The sequence below is a fragment of the Mustela nigripes genome, chromosome 2 (assembly GCF_022355385.1).
Source record: "Mustela nigripes isolate SB6536 chromosome 2, MUSNIG.SB6536, whole genome shotgun sequence".
In the NCBI taxonomy this organism is placed as follows: Eukaryota; Metazoa; Chordata; class Mammalia; order Carnivora; family Mustelidae; genus Mustela; species Mustela nigripes.
The window spans coordinates 26,801,520-26,819,520 of NC_081558.1; the positions used below are offsets into that span (position 1 = coordinate 26,801,520).

The 18,001-nt window shown below is 50.4% G+C and overlaps 1 protein-coding gene and 1 long non-coding RNA gene across 3 annotated transcripts in view; one reads left to right on the forward strand and one right to left on the reverse strand.

The window, feature by feature from the left end:
- Window positions 1-18,001, reverse strand: part of ACOX2 (acyl-CoA oxidase 2) — a 34,683-nt gene that overhangs the window by 11,898 nt on the left and 4,784 nt on the right. For both annotated transcript variants that reach the window (XM_059390040.1, XM_059390039.1), the window contains exons 6-13: window positions 16,688-16,807; window positions 16,243-16,358; window positions 15,413-15,585; window positions 12,921-13,083; window positions 11,578-11,768; window positions 10,035-10,211; window positions 7,944-8,049; window positions 2,326-2,543 (exon numbers count right to left, since the gene is read on the reverse strand). In XM_059390040.1, the coding sequence (XP_059246023.1) occupies window positions 2,326-2,543; window positions 7,944-8,049; window positions 10,035-10,211; window positions 11,578-11,768; window positions 12,921-13,083; window positions 15,413-15,585; window positions 16,243-16,358; window positions 16,688-16,807 (1,264 nt within the window). The remainder of the gene's footprint in view (window positions 1-2,325; window positions 2,544-7,943; window positions 8,050-10,034; window positions 10,212-11,577; window positions 11,769-12,920; window positions 13,084-15,412; window positions 15,586-16,242; window positions 16,359-16,687; window positions 16,808-18,001) is intronic.
- LOC132011457 (uncharacterized) lies at window positions 11,708-15,505 on the forward strand. Its single transcript, XR_009402379.1, has 3 exons — window positions 11,708-11,789; window positions 14,193-14,393; window positions 15,417-15,505. It is a non-coding gene; the product is annotated as an uncharacterized LOC132011457 (long non-coding RNA).

Consider the following 18,001-nt stretch of genomic DNA (forward strand, 5'->3'; position numbering starts at 1 on the left):
AAAAAAAAAAAAAAAAAAAAAACCAAAAAACCATAATGTGAGTAAATCAGTTTGTGGGTTAAATGCATTCATAAGTTGCCTGTTTGTGTCAGTGCTATTGGTTTTAAGTTGCAAATCTCCGGCACCAAGGCAAGCACCTAGAAATGCTGTAGCAGGTTTTTTTTGTTTTTTTGTTTTTTTAAGATTTATTTATTTATTTGACAGACAGAGATCACAAGTAGGCAGAGAGGCAGACAGAGAGAGGAGGAAGCAGGCTCCCTGCTGAGCAGAGAGGGCTCGATCCCAGGACCCTGGGATCATGACCCGAGCCGAAAGCAGAGGCCTTAACCCACTGAGCCACCCTGGCGCCCCTGCTGTAGCCGATTTAAAAAATCATGCTTCTGAGGTGTTAGGGTGATCTTTTGTGTTTCATCTATGTCAATCAGGCTAGAATCTTATTGACTTCATATGCTTTAAAATGCAGAGCATTTCATGGGTGCCCAATGACTTAGAGGGTTAAGCCCCTGACTCTTAATTGTGGCTCAGATCATGATCTCAGAGCCCTGTGCCTTGGGCTCTGTGCGCAGCAGGAGTCTGCTTGAAGATTTTCTCTCTTTCCTTCTCCCTCCGTACCCATGCCCTGCTCAGATACTCTCTCTCTCTCTCTCAGATAAATAAGTAAATCTTTTTTTTTTTTAAGATTTTATTTATTTATTTGACAGAGATCACCAGTAGACAGAGAGGCAGACAGAGAGAAAGAGAAGGAAGCAGGCTCCCTGCTGAGCAGAGAGCCCGATGTGGGGTTCGATCCCAGGACCCTGGGTTCATGACCTGAGCCGAAGGCAGAGGCTTTAACCCACTGAGCCATCTAGGTGCCCCTAAATAAATAAATCTTTGAAAAATAATAAAATGCCAAGCATTTCAGAATTAGGTACACTTGAGCTTGACCTGTGTAATACTCAGTTCTGCTATTAATGATTCTCACCACTGGATTCTCTCTATTAGGAAAAGTTTAATACCTGGGCCATACTTGTAAAAAATGTATTTTTGATAGTTTTTGATGGTTTAATTGAACATTTGCTGACCACTGAATATCTATTAGGTGCTTATATGGACTCATAAATGGTCTGTAGCATGTTGCATGTTGTTAGAAATAAAAATAATTTGATCTAGATTTTTTTTAAAAAAACTTTGTCACAAGTAGCTTATTGGGCTTTTTTTATCATCTTAGTCTTATAGATAGTGTGAACTATTGGAGGTTCTAGGGGAAAAGTCTCTCTCTCTCTCTCTCTCTCACACACACACACACACACACGTGATACCACCCCACATGAAACAGTCATCCTATTTTCTCAGAAAAGTTGCACTCTCAAGTAGCCCATTTTTATCCTAGAGACAGCAGTGCCTACCCTGTTTTGTTTGTTTCTTCCAGTGCCCTGTTCAGTTTGGGGCTTTGGTTTCAATGTTTTTAAAGTGATCATCTAGATTATATACAATGTAACAGAATGGAAGGGCCGCATTAGTATGTCATGACCCTGAACTGCGCGCATTTAAGAACTGTTTGTATTATTGCTTTATGAATCTTTGTATAAATGACCAGGTTTAAAAAAAAAAATCATGAAGCTGAGCGAGGATTAAAGTAAGTTTAGCCCACTTAGTAAGGGTTTGCCTGAGCCCATTCAAAAAGACAAGGATCTATTTGAAACAAATAATCGCCCCACCTTAACTTTAACACAGTTGAAGAGCATATTCTCAGGTCAGGCCCCAGAGTGCCCCCTGATCTCCCCTGGCTGATTCTGAGACCTGGGGCAAGGTACTTCCTCCCCTCAGCCTGAATTTCCTCCCCAGTAAAATGGGGAGATTAATAGTATTCATTTCAGAAGGCTGTAAGGATTAAAAGAGATGATGCATGTGAAAGCTTTTGGCATAATGCCTGGCACATATATGTGTTCCTTAAATATGAGCTATGATGAAGACTCATTATTACATGCATACAATGCATATAATAATGCATACTATGCATACTATGAATACGGTGGGATGCTTCATTTAGATACTCTCCTTATTTCCTTTACAGTGTTGAAGAGTATTTGGTGGCGATTATTTGTTTTTAAGCATTTTTATTTCTAATTGTTTTTTCATTTTTTTCCTTTCATTAATCTATCACGCTTTACCTTGAGGTAACTGTGCTACCGGGTCAGCCTCTCCAGGGTGGTTGCTGCTTCTACCGGACCCTGTTTAGCAAAGTCCTGGAGCGCCAGGTTTCCGAGTGGGAAGGAAACCAAGAGTGTGGGGCTCTTCTCGGAAGATTAGCACGGTCTGAGGGTCTGGGGGCCAGCCACTCACCGGACAAGGCCGAGCAGCTCCAGGTAGCCGGTTCTCACCGCATCTACTTGGGCCCCAGACAGGAAGCCATCATGGAGAAAGTCAGCAGCGTTAGTCAGGATGCCGTGCAGAGCATAGAGGTCACAGAGGCGTTTGAGCACCTGCCAAACCGCTGGCTTGTTTTCCAGTTTCTCCAGAGTTTCTGTAAAGCTCTTCACACTGATATAGTAGCAGTGTGCCTAAAAGACACGAAGATCCATCAGCTTCCTATTTCTGACTCCAGAAGTCATCTTGGAAGCTGGGCAAGACTGCTGGGGTGAGGTCGCTGTGGCCATGTGTCCCTCCCCCCCCCCCAAGCTCACCGCGGGTCCCCATGGGGTGTGTGCGCGCGTGTGAATATGTGTTCGCACATGTGCTCTGGTTGGGGGCTTGTGGGCTCTGGGACTTGGTAGCTTCCCCATTTTGTTTGGGGAAATTTCAAGGAGGTTTGAAAATAGAAAGAGTACAGGGGTATTGGAGGCTGGCCTGGAGACAGTGGAGGACAGCACCACATTTCTGAAGAAAACAGCTGTTTGTTGTTTGCCGTGTTCAAGGCAGCAGGGTGTGTGTGTGTGTGTGTGTGTGTGTGCGCGAGCTTTTGTGTGTCTCGGGGTGAGAAAGTAGAGGTACATGATGGACATAAAATGTATCCCAGCTAGAAAGTAAATTCTGCAAGGTAAGCAGGGCTGTTAGTTGACCCATACCCAACAGTCTGGCTTTGTCAGTAGTTCCACTTGGTAAGTGACCGCAGCCCTCAACCTAGTGAGACTCCCCTCTCTGTCAAGCCAGGATCCTTCCCTGGGACTACCTCCTCCCCACAGCTCTGCAAATAAAGGATGGATGCCTGACCAAGCAGGAAGCTTTCAGGCCCCTGCTCCTGTGACGCCTGTAGTGCTTTCTGATTAGTCTGTGCCCCCCTGCTGGTTGTTGAATATTTTTGAATATTCCCCTTCTCCCCAAGACAAATGCATAGAATTCCGTGGGGGGGTGGGGAGAGGGAAAAGGCAAACAAACAAAACTCTTCTCAAATGTTTATGTGCATACAGATCAGCTGAGCATCTCGTGAAAATGCAGATTTCCAGGTAGCTTCCCAGTAATGCCTTAAGTAGCAAGGCTTAGACTGTCTGGAGGGTTCAAAGAAGTCTGACAAGGGGCAGGGACAGGGCCGGAGTTATTGCGTGCACACTGGACTGTGCTTGCAGGAGGCTGCCCCAGTCTGCTGGGGCTGCCCCCTGGGGCAGAGTGAGGCAATGACCGACCTGCAGTGGTGAGGCTACCCCCCCACATAGCGCCGCCCCCCCCCCAGGTCAGTGAAGGGCCGTGAGCCACACGGCTGCGGAAGTGGGGAACAAAAGCAAAAGAAATGTAGATAAGAAAGAAATGTAGATAAGATGAAATTTTCCTCTAACTTGCAGCCCGCTGACAAATACTTGAGACAGACAGAGTATGACATTCCTCCAGGAACTGAACTGCACAACTGAACTGTCTTCATGTTAATGCCTTGCTAGAGGGGAAAAAACACCTTAGCTTGACAATAACGGGGCCTCCAGGATCCAGTGTCTTCTCGAATGTATGAAAATCCTTTTTGAAAACTCCTTTTGTCTCTACCCCTCCCAGTTTAAATGTATGCAATGAATCGCTCCTCATACTGATGAAGTCCCAGAACCTAAGTCAGGTTCGGTGGGGTGAGGAGGTTCGGAGCCGACGACTAAAGAAAGAATTCTTAAGACGTCATTGGTGCAGGGGCGCCTGGGTGGCTCAGTGGGTTAAGCCGCTGCCTTCGGCTCAGGTCATGATCTCAGAGTCCTGGGATCGAGTCCCGCATCGGGCTCTCTGCTCGGCAGGGAGCCTGCTTCCCTCTCTCTCTCTCTGCCTGCCTCTCCATCCACTTGTGTTTTCTCTGTCAAAAAAAAAAAAAAAAAATTTTTAAAAAAAAAAAAAAAAAAAAAAGACGTCATTGGTGCAAAATGGGTGGTTTATTAAAGCACGGGGACAGGACCCGTGGGCAGGAAGAGCTGCTGCCCCGGGTTGTGAGGGGTGGTTGGTTATATACACAGGAGTTGGGTAGGTGAGGACAAAGGGGTGTCCAGAAGGGCTATTGGGGCAAAGAATACTATCAGGATATTGAAGGCTTAGTTGCTACCAAGTAAAGACAATTGGAAGTCTGGTGGAATGTTACATTCCTGCTATCAAGCATCCTTGTTAATGAGATTTAGGTTTAGAAGAAATTTAACTTTATTTACTTTTCCTTCTACTTCCACCTCCTTCGGTTTTTTATGGAGGGGAGGGTGACATTAGGCTTGAGGAACTGAGTTCTGTGTCTTTGGAAATTGGGCTATTGATAAGGTAACTTCTTTGTTGTAATCTCAAGGACATTTGCAAACCAAGGGAGACTCCTGTCTTGCAGGATTGTGATCTCAGCAAGTTAACTATTTATCATTTTATGGCAGTCTGGGGTGCCTGAGGAATGCTACACCTATGGAGGGGAGCGGATGAAGGGGGGGGGTGCAAGGCGCCAGCTTTTGCTTTGTCCTCAGCCAGCCTCCTGCTCCCTCATCAATACTCCCAGGGTAGCTCTTTCTGCTCACTGGTCCTGCTCCCGGGCTTTAATAAAACCACCTTTTTTGCACTGAAAATGGCTCAAGAATTCTTTCTTGACCATTCACTCCCAAGACACACATCAGATCACATCAGTTGGGATTTCTTTCTGTGGGGGTCAGAGAGCCACAGTCTTCAACAGGAAAGTGAGCCCATCAGGTTTCTCACTTGGAAAGGATCTGCCTTCCCCACGGAGGCCTCACACCGGGGGTTAACGACACACTCTGCCGCCAGGACCTGGTGTGCTCCCAGCCACACTGGGTTCACAACAGTTGGGTGCAGAAGGGGAGCAGATGTGCGTTGCTGCCTCTGCTGAGTCAGAAAGACCCGGCTTCCCTTTTCTCATCTGAGGACCACATCCTTAAACTCTCAGGGCCCTGGGCTGTGGAGTGGAGTGGGAAAAAGCTGCTGGAGGGTCTTGGCCTCCGTGGCTTCTGTTCCGGTGACAGGGTGAGCCAAACTTTGGCACCATGCTCCAAATGCAATGAACTCTATTTACTTTTTGTGTGTGTTGGTTTAAACCTTGCCTCCTGACTAATTTGGTGTGTGGAGTGGGATATGTAGCATTTATATGCTAGGTGCATTTTATGTTTTACATGTATTAACTCATTTAATCTCCATAATAATCTTAAAAAGGTAGGTACTATGATTGGCTCCATTTTGTAGATGAGGAGACTGAGGCATTGAGGGATTAAGTTCCTTGCCCAAGGTCACCTGGCTAGCAAGTGGTAGTAACAAGATCCACACCAAAATAGTCCATCTCCTGGTTAAGCATCTGTACTCTTTACCATTCCCCTGCATTGCCAAAGCCATGAGAGACGGAGGCTGGATTAGAATGAGGGCCAGCATTTGCTCCCGTGGTCCTAGGGACAGACCTCTCTCCTGAGCAGGGTCTCAGATAATAGGACCAGAACTCGTCAGAACCTAAAGGTCTTTTTCATGCCCCTTTGTTTTACAGACTGGGAAGTTACAGCCCAGAGAAGGAAGGACACTGGAGGTCACATAGAGAGGCCGGTCATGCACAGAGCTGGGAACAGAACCTGGGCTACCACTCTGCTGCTGTCCCCACTCCCCTTTTGTTGCTCACTCTCTACCTGCATATTTATGGTTTCTAGATGGGACTTGGTGGGTGCTTAAGAGTTCTGTAGAGTAGATGGTTCTTCCAAAGCATGAAGCTCAGAAATTGCAGATTTCCCTGCCCCTTCTGACTTCGGAGAGTCAGCTTGGGCACCATCTCCCCAGGAAGCCACTCTTCTTCAGCTTACAATGGCCGGAGGAGAAGGGACTTGCTCTTCTCCTCTAGGCTGGTGGAACTCTCTACCCTCGGTAACCCTAGAACTCGGGGATCACCTCCCTCCCTTACACACAGTGGCTCCCTGAGGACACAGCTTGCCTCTGTGAGGGAGAGGAAAGCAAAGCATCTTAACTATTTTCTACTTCTGAGACTTAATTCTTTTGAGTTCTGCTTCCTCATCCTTGAAATGGAGATTATGCTGCTCTCCCCCCCCCCCCAGGGTGGTATTTAGTAATGAGGTAACCCTGGCATGCAGTGTCCACTCCACTGGAAGACAGAGCACAGATTTGGAAAACGGATGCATCATGGGCAGCTGGGGTTCCTTTTGTGCTTGTCTGATGAGAACACAGCCTTGGCTCACCCTCGCCTGTGTTGATAGGACATTTAGCACAGCAGGGAGTGCTTCTGCAGTGGACACAGCCTGGAGGATGGTGGCCCCTGTAAGACCAGCACCAGCTGCTGTGGTAGAGGGGGCGAGTCACCAGGGGGCGCTCATGCCCAGCCCGCGTGGCGAGGGCTCTACAAAGCACTCCTAGTTCTTTTCTGCCAGTTCCTGGGCCTGATGCTTGAGGATCCGAGCATTCATCTTGGTTTTCCAGCGGTAGGTAGGGACAGAATCTCAGCTGCCTAAGCTAGAGCTCAGGACTCAACCTCTTTCCCAGCCCACTACTCTAAGAAGCCTGTCACTATCTCCTACCCCCTAAATATGTCTGCATCCACCCACTCTTCTCCATGCCCTCTGCCAAGGTCTTGGTCGGGACTGCCGCTGCTTGATCCTAACTGGCTTCCAGCCTCCAGTCCATTGCTCCCCAGGCAGCCTGCATGATTCTTCTACAGTGAAACTCTGATCACCTCACTCCCGTGATACAAAGTCGGCCAAGGCTTCCCGTGGAACAAAACCAAACTCCTCATAGTGAGGCAGAAGGTCCCAGGCCTTGCCTATCTTTCTCCATCCCCTAACTGCCTTCCTCTCCTGGGTTCAGTCTTCCTCCTTGAGCTCCTCCTTGGGAGGATTTGCATTTCTTCAAGCACCGGGCCTTTTCTTGCCTCTTCCTTTTCCATCTGCTGTTCCCTTTGCCAGGAAACCTTTGTTTCCCAAACCACAGCATCTACCCTTTGCCTGGCTAATTTCAGCTCCTCCTTGAAGTCCTGGCCTCTACGTCCCTTCTGGGAAGCCTTTCGGATTCTCACGCCGGGTAAGAGCTGCACCTCTCTGGGATCCCACGGCAGCCTGTGTCTCCCCATCACAGTGCTGCCTTGATGGTACTGGGTGTAAGGGCACCACGGAGGCCCCAGCCCCCAACCCATGCCTGGTGTTGAGCGGGTGCTCAAATATTTGCTGACTGAATGTGAATTATGCACAAACACAAAACATAGTAGAAATTGAATCAGACATCTAAGGCTTGCCTGTGGGGCTAAAGGGAGACTTGACCTGCTTTTCTATCTGGGAGGAAATATTTGAACAACCTGAAGCAAATCCAATAACACTGCCTCATTACATTTTTCCCTAAGAGCTGTCAGCAAGACTGCTTTGGAGTTAAGTCCTTTAATTAAAATACCCTGGACGAAAGCCTTGGAAGTGAAACGAGGGCAGCCACGGAGCCGGGCTGGGGAATAATGGCAGAGCTCAGATTTGCTCAGCGTGACGGTCTGCTCGGGAATCAAACAGGTCCCTTTCAGCTGGCGCTTCAGCTGAGGGGCAGCTCACCTTAGCCGTCTGGAGGTGTATGACCGTGGTCTGGTTCCATGCCTCAGCCCAGTCAGCCCCAGATCGTATCAGAGTCTCTAGGTGATGCGCTGAGTCCTTTATGAGCCTGAAGGCCAGAGGAAAAAAAAAAAAAAGGTTCCATTTCCTGACTCAGTGGGAAGGACACTGGTGGAGTCTGGTCTCAGGCTACCTGGGAATCCCTCAGAAGTAGAAATGCAGTCATTCCCATTGATTGACTATTGGTTTGTGTTGCAAAGCTAAATGGTGACTATACATTCTCTCTCTAACCCTTGTAAGGCTAGGCATTCTCAATTTACAACGGGGAAAGCTGAGTCCCAGACTGGCTCACTTCACCGGTCTGGGGTCACACAGTAAAGGGTAGAGCTGTCCTGACCTTGGAGCTGGAAAGCCTCAGGGCTCCGGGGCGGGCACTGACCCTCCTTTCTAATGCAGACGCCACCTTATGTCAGTGTTTCCACACCATCCCTTGACTGCCTTCTGTGGCTGAGCAAGGACAATGGTTTTCCTGTAAAGGCTACTGATACCTGTCAGTCACCTGGTCTGTTCCAGGTTCTACCTAAGGGACCTTAAAAGGCTAGAAAAGAAAAGAAAACTAAACAAACTCTTGTCCCCCAAACCACTAAGTCGGTCATTTGCCACGTACATAACCTTTATTCTTTTATTTTCTATTCCTGCCCATCCACTCATGACCCTTGGAATTTCTACGCAAAACACACTGTTTATTAAGCAATATTTATCTTTTCTTACTTGTCAGGGAGTAGATAAACAGATGTCACATCGAATTCCAAGCAAAATTCAATATAATGGCATTTTAACTACCCCGAAAAGCTTTACTGGGCACTCACCACCTCCCCCAACTAAAACATTAGTTCTGTAAGGCCTGGGCTTTTTGCGACTGGTTTCCTGATAAATCCAAAATGCCTGGAATAGTGCCTGGTGCCCTGTAGGCACTTAGTATTTGTGGAATAAATAAATGAATGTCCAAAGTTGCTTGTGATCTTGAAATAATTATTAGCCATTCTTTCGACCACAGGTAAGGGTATAAGACCTCTTTTCATATGCTGATAATATTTCTTCCAGCTTGTTTTGGTGTTTTATTTTTAAATTTCTATTTTTTTAAAGATTTTATTTATTTATTTGACAGAGACAGAGATCACAAGTAGGCAGAGAGGCAGGCAGTGGTGGCATTGGGGGACGGAGCAGGCTCCCACCAAGCAGAGAGCCCAACTCGGGGCTCCATCCCAGGACCCTGAGACATGACCTGAGCCGAAGGCAGAGGCTTTAACCCACTGAGCCACCCAGGTGCCCCAGTTTGTGGGATATTTTAAATACAGTATTGGTATTTATTATTTATCATTATTTACATACTGATACATTTGTGGTATTTACAAATGGGCACATTCATTGCACTGCAAATCACAGTAAGAGCCTAAAGATAGAAAAAGTTCAGGGCGCCTGGGTGGCTCAGTTGGTTGAGCTGCTGACTTCAGCTCAGGTCATGGTCTCAGGAACACGCCACTGCTCACTGGGGAGTTGGCTTCTCTCTCTGCCCCTGCCCTGCTCATGCTCTTGCTCTCTCACTCTTACATAAATAAAATCTTTTTTTTTTTGAAAGATTTTATTTATTTATTTGAGAGAGAGAGAGACAGTGAGAGAGAGCATGAGAGGCGAGGTCAGAGGGAGAAGCAGACTCCCCATGGAGCTGGGAGCCTGATGTGGGACTCGATCCTGGGACTCCGGGACCGTGACCTGAGCTGAAGGCAGTCGCTCAACCAACTGAGCCACACAGGTGCTCCCCCCAAAAAAATTCTTAAAAAAAAAAAAGAATTTCCTTGCACTAGCCAGAGGGGTGATGTCCTTCTACCAGCTCGGCCAGGATGGGGAAGTGATGGTGGCTCATGGATGTGGCTTCCCCTTCTCTGCCCATGGTGGCAGGAACCGAGAGGACCGAGGTTGGCGAGGGGGGTTCTTCTCAGAGGAGTATCCACGAATGCTCACCCAGCCCTGCTCCAAAGGCCCTAGTGTGGGAAGGAGCCTGCCCGCAGGTCGAATGGCCAATTTCTTACTCACCTGGCTGCCACGTGTGCCCAGGCGGTGGTGTAGAGTTTTGGGTGGAGGAAGTCAGCTGCTTTCTGGGCTGGGCACCTGGCCAGGTAGGGTGCAGTCAGGTATGCAACAGACGGAGGGAGAGACTTCTGTGTGGAGCCTGGGATCGCCTGAGTTTGCAGGTAGTTTTTCACTAGAAACCTGGGGGTGGGGGCGGGGGAAACAGGTAAGCAGTGGGGAAAACACGCAGTCTTATACTCCCTACAGGAGAACTGGGGCCATGCAGGCTCCTGCCCCTCCCATGGTCATGCTCACTCCAGAGCCCCCTGAGCCCACCTGCTGTGAGGCCCTCAGAAAAAAGCACCCTGAGGCTGTAGTCTCTTCCCTAGGGAAAGGAGGCTGGAACTGCAGAGCTGCGCAGACACTCAGATCCAGAATGTAAACCCTTTTGGTATCTGAGCAAACAGAATCCTTTCTCCTGGTTAGGATCTTGGGATTTGGGGATTCGTGCTCAACTGTACAGTGACGGCAGAAATCAAATTTTCTTGCTTGAGAAAGAACAGGGGTTAAGAATGCTAACACGAGTGGAGAGTTACAGGTGACACTCGGCTTCTTTCCTCTGACGACCCAGTGGTTAAAGGCTCTGGGCTCAGCCAACCCTGGATTTCCAGGGCAGCTCTACAGATACCTCTGGCTGGTCCAAGTTACCTCATCTCCCTTGGCCTCAGTTTCTCCATCTCTAGATGGGGATAATAACAGTCACTTGACAGAAGGTTTGTGAAAACTGGAAATATTTGTAATGCTCCTATAATGATGGGGCACTGCATGTCTAATACAGGATATTGTAGCCCCCTTATCATTTGAGAAAACCTCCCATAATACTCTAGGGACGGGAAAGGCCTTGTCAGTCCGAGCCCCCCCAACCCCCAACCCCCAGAAGAGAATGAACAGAATCCTCCACTTTGCGCGGAGGCAAATGCTGCCTCCCTTCCTGCCTCTCACGTGGGAGGCTCTGCGGGCAAGCCCGGTGCTAAACCCGGGGACCCGCGGTGAGCAAGCCCCTCAAAACTCGGGCTCACAGAGAACAGCCCCTCGCTCAGTGCAGGCCTGGCGTGTTCAGTCGGGGCGGGCAGCTAAGCCGGGACCCGAGGGCTGAGAGGAGCGGTGGGGTCCAGCAGGCTGGGGTAGAGCTCTCGGGGGAGGGAAGCTCCGGGAGCCTGTGATGGGAAACAGGAACCGGGTCCAGCTGGGGAAGGGAGAGCACGAGGGGAAGCGGGAGCACGTGGGGCAGGGGGAGCACGAGGGGGAGGAAGAGCACGTGGGAAGGGAGGCGGGGTCAGGGGCGGGGCAAGCCGCAGGGAGCAGGTGCAGCCTGGCGTTTCCCCGTGAGCTGTGGGGAGCCCCTGAAGGCTGTGAAACAAGGGAAAGCCGTGCTCCTGTCCCGCCTACCGAAAGCTCGGGGTGGACTGGAGACTGTGCGCGGTCGGTCTCTGCTCGCTCGGCGCCGCCCGGTGCCCGCCCCCGCCGGCGGCCTCAGGTGCTGCTTCAGCCCACGCAGGGGCCTTACCTGGCCATCTGCAGGTAGAGTACAGTGTTGTCACCCTCGTAGGTGCAGGAGGCTGTCACTCTGGTGACCAGAGAGGGCAGGCCGCTCAGCTTTGAGTAGCCGTGGCCGCCGCAGGCTCGGCGGCACAGCTCGGAACCCTGGAAGCACAAGTCTGACGTCATGGCCTTGATGCCTGCGCTCAGGGCGTGAAGCTACAAGAACAGGGGATCGCGGTGAGTCAGGGGGGCCCTCCAGGAACAACCATGCCTCCCACTCACTGAGCACCTGCTGTATGCCCATGACAACCCTGTGAAGTAAGAAAGATTTCCCTCGAAACTTCACGGAGGAGGCTGAGGCTCAGAGATGTTATGTGACTTGCCCAAGGTCCTACGATGAGGCAGTGTAGCTGTAGGCGCAGTAAAAACAAAGGGAACCTGTCCTCGCCAGCGTCTCCAGGATCTCGGGAAGACGGGCCTTCCTGGAGTGGGCTCTCCATCATCTAGGAGTTATGGATTTTGCTGGCAAGTGGAATTTTTGGAGAGCAGGCCTGGGACCGTGGAGGTCCACCATCAACCCCAGTGGTCTGGGTTGTAGGAGGGGCAGCCACGCAGCAGACCTGTTTGAGCTTTGGGTTCTTGAAAGCCCTTACCCATCTTTCAGGCTTCTAAGTCCTTGGGAGGAAGGTCATAACCCGTAATCTCTCTGTGCTTTACTTTCCCAATCTGTAAAATGGAACTACAAATGGGGCCAGTGGCACAACTGGAAGGATTAATGAACCAATGCTTATGAAGCCCATGGTCTGGTGGACAGAACCTCAGTGTATATCTAAGTCCATAATCCTTCATTCGAGACCTTTTGGGGCCAGATGGGTTTTGGAATTGGTATTTTTTGGATTTTAGAAAGCTAAGGCAGAGCACTGAAGGCAGATCATATATAATACCCGGCAAAGTCTGGGGCAGGCTTAGTGATCATACTCATTAGTATTTTGGCTGCAAAAGGTATACATATCCAGTGAGATATATCAGATCAATTCAGGTCATACCATGCCACCAAATATGTTCTCAACGATGGTAATTTTTCAGAGCTTTTTAGGTTTCAAATTCACAACAGGGATTGTGTTCCTGGGTTCTATGTTTTATGTGTGATTATTCCCTCTAGCATTTCTGGAGCTTTCTGGAGGCCATATGTAGGTAGATTTATATGTTGGGGTACAGTTTGCCCTGGGTGCCCTGGGATATTGGGAGGCTGGGGGAAGGAGTAAAAGGAGTTCATGGGAACAAGAGTGGGGCTGCTTCCCAGTGGGAGGAACAATTTCAGCCATCTTACCAGCTCCTACCCCACCCCCCCCAGCAGAGAGCAGGTACCTCTGGCAGGTTGCTGAAGTCTTTGTTCCGAATGGCATCGTAGGAGCTGTGCAAGAATTTCAAGAGGTTGCTCGCCAGGAAATGGAATGCATAGGCTGTGGCCAGCTGAGGGAGGAGTTTCTGCTGCTGCGTCTGGTAGTCCAGGATTTTTGCCTCTGGGTTGCTGAGGAGAGGAAAAACAGAAGGTTTAGAAGATCACTACAGCTCCCTCAACTTCCTATATCCCCAGAGCCATAAGAGGTGTAAAAACTGATAGTTTTTTATAACTCACTGCAAAACTTGACCTGAACTGACATGAGGTTAATAATAATCTTAAAATGCCATCTAACATGAGTATCCACACATTTCTCTGTAGAAATATTGACAGGTTTGATTATGGGTTCTGCCCCTTATGGGGGACGTGTACAGAATTATAGCATATGCACCATATTATCTTGCCGAAATCTGGAAAGTTCTGAATTCCAATGCATTTGGTCCCAAGGACTTCAAGTGAGGGCTTGCAGTCTTGTACACATCAAGTTTCATGATGTGAAACTTGACCTTTCACTGTCCAGGTGCAAGTATAGTATGTGCTGAGGGGTAGATCAAGTCTAATCAGTAACTCTGAGGATGGGAACTTGGGCCTGATGGAATCCCAAGGCAGGGACTACGTCTGCCTTGTCCATTGATCTGTCTGCAGTGCCTGAGACAGTGTCCAGCATGAAGGGGACCGATAACTCTTTGTGGATTAAAAGAAAGTGTGAATGTAAGAAGCCTCCCATGACTGTTGGGGAGAATCTTAGGTTAGCAGCTCCTCATTTGGACACTTAAAAAAAAAAAAAAAAAAGATTTTATTTATGTATCATGGGGGGGAGGGGCAGAGGGAGAGAAAGAGAATCTCAAACAGACTCCCCACTGAGCACAGGGCCCAACTTGGGGCTCAACCCTACAATCCTGAAATCATGACCTGAGCTGTGACCAAGGTTCAGTTGTTCAACCGACTGAGCCACCCAGGTTCCTCAGACACATACTTTGATAACCATCCTTGGGACACTTGTGGAACCCAGAAAACTGGGCTCTGGACAGGACTTCAGCAGCAGCACCTTTTCCCCCAGCACCCCTGTCCTCCAGAGAAGACTCTCTCAGGAAGGGGGAGTTCGATACCCAGGCCAGTCCCAGTACCTGGGTTTGCCAGAGGAAAAGGACCCTGGGCTATGGGCTCTGGCTTTTTTTTTTGCATTTCACTCTCCACAGTGCCCTAAAGGATTGCTCCTGTCATGCCCTGTGTTGTAGGTGAGGACACTGAGAGACAAAGAAGTGGTGCGCCTTGCCCCAGCTCCCACAACTGGCAAGCAGCCCAGCTGTGTGTCCCCCAGGTCTGTCTGGCCTCTGACCCTCAGTCCATTTTGCTTTAGTCTTCTGGATCCTCGAGCCCATGGCATGAAACAATACTGGGTCCTTAGATTGGAGGGTCTCCCACTCTTCATATTCCAGGTAAGAAAATCAAGGCCCAGAGTGGGCAAAGGACTCGCCCAGGGTCACTTAGCTGAGTTGGGACAAGAAACTGCCAGGCTGAAGTCCATCCCTCAGCACCACAAGTTTAGTCAGCTGGACTGTGCCTGTCTTCCCACTCTGGTACCATATGCTCAGCTCCTCGCTGCCACATCTTGGCTGCATGTCCCCATTGGGGGTATATTTACTCTAAAAAATTATTTACTGTTTACCTAAAATTCAAATTTAACGGGCAGTCCTGTGTTTTCATTTGCTGGCAACCGCGTATGTTTACACAGGCCTGCATGAGCGCGGGGGAACATAACACACGGTGAAAAAGAGAGAGTCCTGGCGTGCCTGGAGGGCTCAGTGGGTAGAGCCTGTGGGACTTGATCTCAGGGTTGTGAGTTCAAGCCCCATGTTGGGTTGAAGATTGCTGAAATAAATATTCAAATAACGACAGAGAGTACAGTCCGCTATTCAGTCCCATGGGGCAGAGGGGGTACCCACTGGACACAGCCACAGGCAACAGAATGGGTCCAGATTTGGATGTGCCACACGTGGGTGCGGACAGCCACAGCTGGACAGAACCCACTTCAAGCCACACACCGCTTGACGTGACAGCCAGCCTTTCCCAGACACACTCACTCCCACCCCGACAGAACTCAGGAGCCACAGTCCCCCGCCTTCTGGCAAGCAGCTGACAACCCAGACACAGTCAGCCAGTCATAGCTGCGCTGAACCCGGACAGACAGATCTGAGTCAGATCTGACAGTACAGGATCACACGGAAACCCAGACCACGATCTCTGGCGGTAGATCAGCCAGGGACAGAGAGAACCCGATGAAGACCCCGCAGGCAGGGCCAGACGGGCCAGGTCTGGCCAGAGGTTGTGCGTGTGTTGTGGGGGGTCACATGTATTCCCAGCACCCCACTCGGGCAGGGGGTGGCATCAGGGGGCAGGCGCTGTGGGATGGAGAGCTAGCCCTGTCTGTCATGGTCAGCATGTGGGTGCTCCTTGCCTAGGCCGGATGCTGGATTGGCGGCGGATGACCGAGTAGCGGATGGCGATGACACAGGCCTTCTGCAGCAGAGGGATGATCTCTCCCAGGAGCAGCTCCACCCGCACCACCACCATGGAAAAGTAGTTGGTCTGCTGTGTTCCCAGCTTGACGTAGGTGCCATCTGGCAAGACCTGGGGGACCAGAGACAGGTGCTGGGTCTGAGCCAAAGCCCCCGAATCTGTCCTACACCCATGACCATGGGGCTTCCGTCCCCTCCAGGCACACCGTCCTCAGACTGCTCGCCGCGAGCAGGTGGCTGACCGCCAGCCAGGTGCACTGGTTGTGAAACACACCTGTGCTTTCTGCTGATCTGTCCCTGCCTCCAGTGCCTGGCTCCTCTCCTGGGACACCCAGGACCTTCCCCAAATCCACAGCTAAAGGGAATGCCTGGTAACATGGGGACCTCCAGAACTTCCTGCAGCACTTGGCTCATGTCTGGTCAGTGACTGGTTGTCCAGGCCTTATGGTAGGTACATAAGCTGGTCACCCTCAGCCCTTCCCTCGTCTCCCATCGCTTTGCCACCCTGCCCTATGACTGCTCTACCACCACATGGATCTCTGAGCATTGATCCATGAGAACTCTGAGGCTCAGAGAGGTCAAGCAACTTGCCCAAGATCACACAGCTCCTAAACTGGGGCTTTACCCAGATCTGTGGGATGCCAGAGTCCCTCTAGAGTGGGGTGGGGTGCCCCAAACTCTTCTCTTTGGAGGAAGACCCAAAGCCAGCAGCATTCCACAGGGGGCCACTGTCCCTTCTTTAGGCAGTGTAGGCATGCGAGACTCCCACCTGTGCAAAGCGACTCAGCATGTTCTCTCTAGGGATCCGCACGTGGTCCAGTCGCAGGAAGCCATGGTCTATGTTGTCAAAGTCCATCTTGGGCCCGATGTCTCCAACAGTGACTCCTAGAAGGAGATGGAGATGGGAATGTCTGTGAGCCAAGTGCTTTCTGTGTGCCGGGTACCCCCCTCCCATTCCTTCCACCTCCCCTGAGCCTCACAGCAGCCTGTCACATGGGGTTATTACTCTGTTTTGCAGGTGACCAAGCTGAGGTCAGACAGGTCCTGAATGTTGCTCAAGTTCACCCAGATGGTTAGCACCAGGTCTTTCCAGGGACCCATACCTGCCCAAGGGGGCCATGCCCCAGCTTCTCCCATGAGCTCTGGGGCCTTGGGATAGGGAGACCTGGTGGGGTCTCTCCATGGCAGTGGTCCTGGGAGCCATATGGGCTTACCTGGCAGTGGGGTGTGGTCCTGGAGGCTTCGGATGGGCACAATGAAGGCGTGCATGCCCTGCCGGGCTCCTGAGCAGATCAGCTGGGCCTGGACCAAAGTGTGGGTGGCTGACCGTCCCACTGAAGGCAGAGGCAGGAGAGGCCCAGCATGACCTCTGGTGTAGGAGGCTAACTCTCCCTATCAGGAGCCTGGGTGTGGGCCCTGTCTGTAATGGGCCAGGAGGACCAACGCGGTGGCCTGGGGAAGGGCAGGGCACCATGGGAAGCCGGGATGGGCTTTGTTTGATCAGCCTCAAATGTTGAGGTCAGGGGAGAGTGTGCGAGGAGCCTGAAGGGTACAGGGCCTTCCCAGGGGGGTGTCACACAGGGCAGGGCGGGCCAGGCAGAGGATGAGGTAGCATATGGGGCAACAAAGTGATGCTTTTTCAGGATACCCCTTGACTCACATGGCCTTGACTCATCCTTGGAAATGGCAGGAACGGTCTTGAGAGCTTTAATTCGAGCGTCTGGCTCTAGAACGCACTGGCTTGGTGGACTTTATGGATATTCATTTGGTGGCTGGAGGTGCAGGGGGTCCTGTCTAAATGTCACTTGTGTGGAGCAACCTCCCTACAATAAACAGGCACGGGGCGAGGGGGCTGCAGGAGGCTGCTGGAGATCCTGAGGGGTGCGGGGCCCTCCATACCCTCCAGATGCTCCCTACTTCCAAAGCCAAAGTACACAAAGGTTATGGATTTTAATGCAAATAGCCTAAATGAAATGATCTGGGGAATCTTGGCTTCTTTAAAAATTTGGTTCTTCTGCAGTCTTCTGGCTGAAGTGTGTGCCCTTGAGTCATTTTCTTTGGAATCAGGGAGATAGGATCTTTATGCCACAGCTGCTGGGGTATGTCTGTTAGGATCCATGGTGAGAAAACCAGTCCTGGGTCACAGGGAAAGGTGTGTATTGCTACCCCCACCCCCCATCCCAGGGGCCTCAAAGAGTCATTGATCCCAGAGAGGGAGACCTGCTGCCAAAGAACCAAACAAATCTAGCAGTGTTTTGCAAAAGGCACTGCAAGATGAGCAAGACTTTTGTTTTTTCAGTCCTCAAAAACCTATAAATGAATCACTGTATCCTCCACCTAGTAATAATGAATACAGATAATTACCATTTATCTAAATCCAGGTGGTGCTGGCCCCTGTGCTGGTGCTTTCCAGTTCTCGCAGGGCGGGGATGATGAATCCCATTTCCCAGATAAGGAAACTGAGGCTCAGAGAAGCAAGGGAGGCCCCTAAAGGTCACTGGCCTGGACTCTCAAGGTCACTGGCCTGG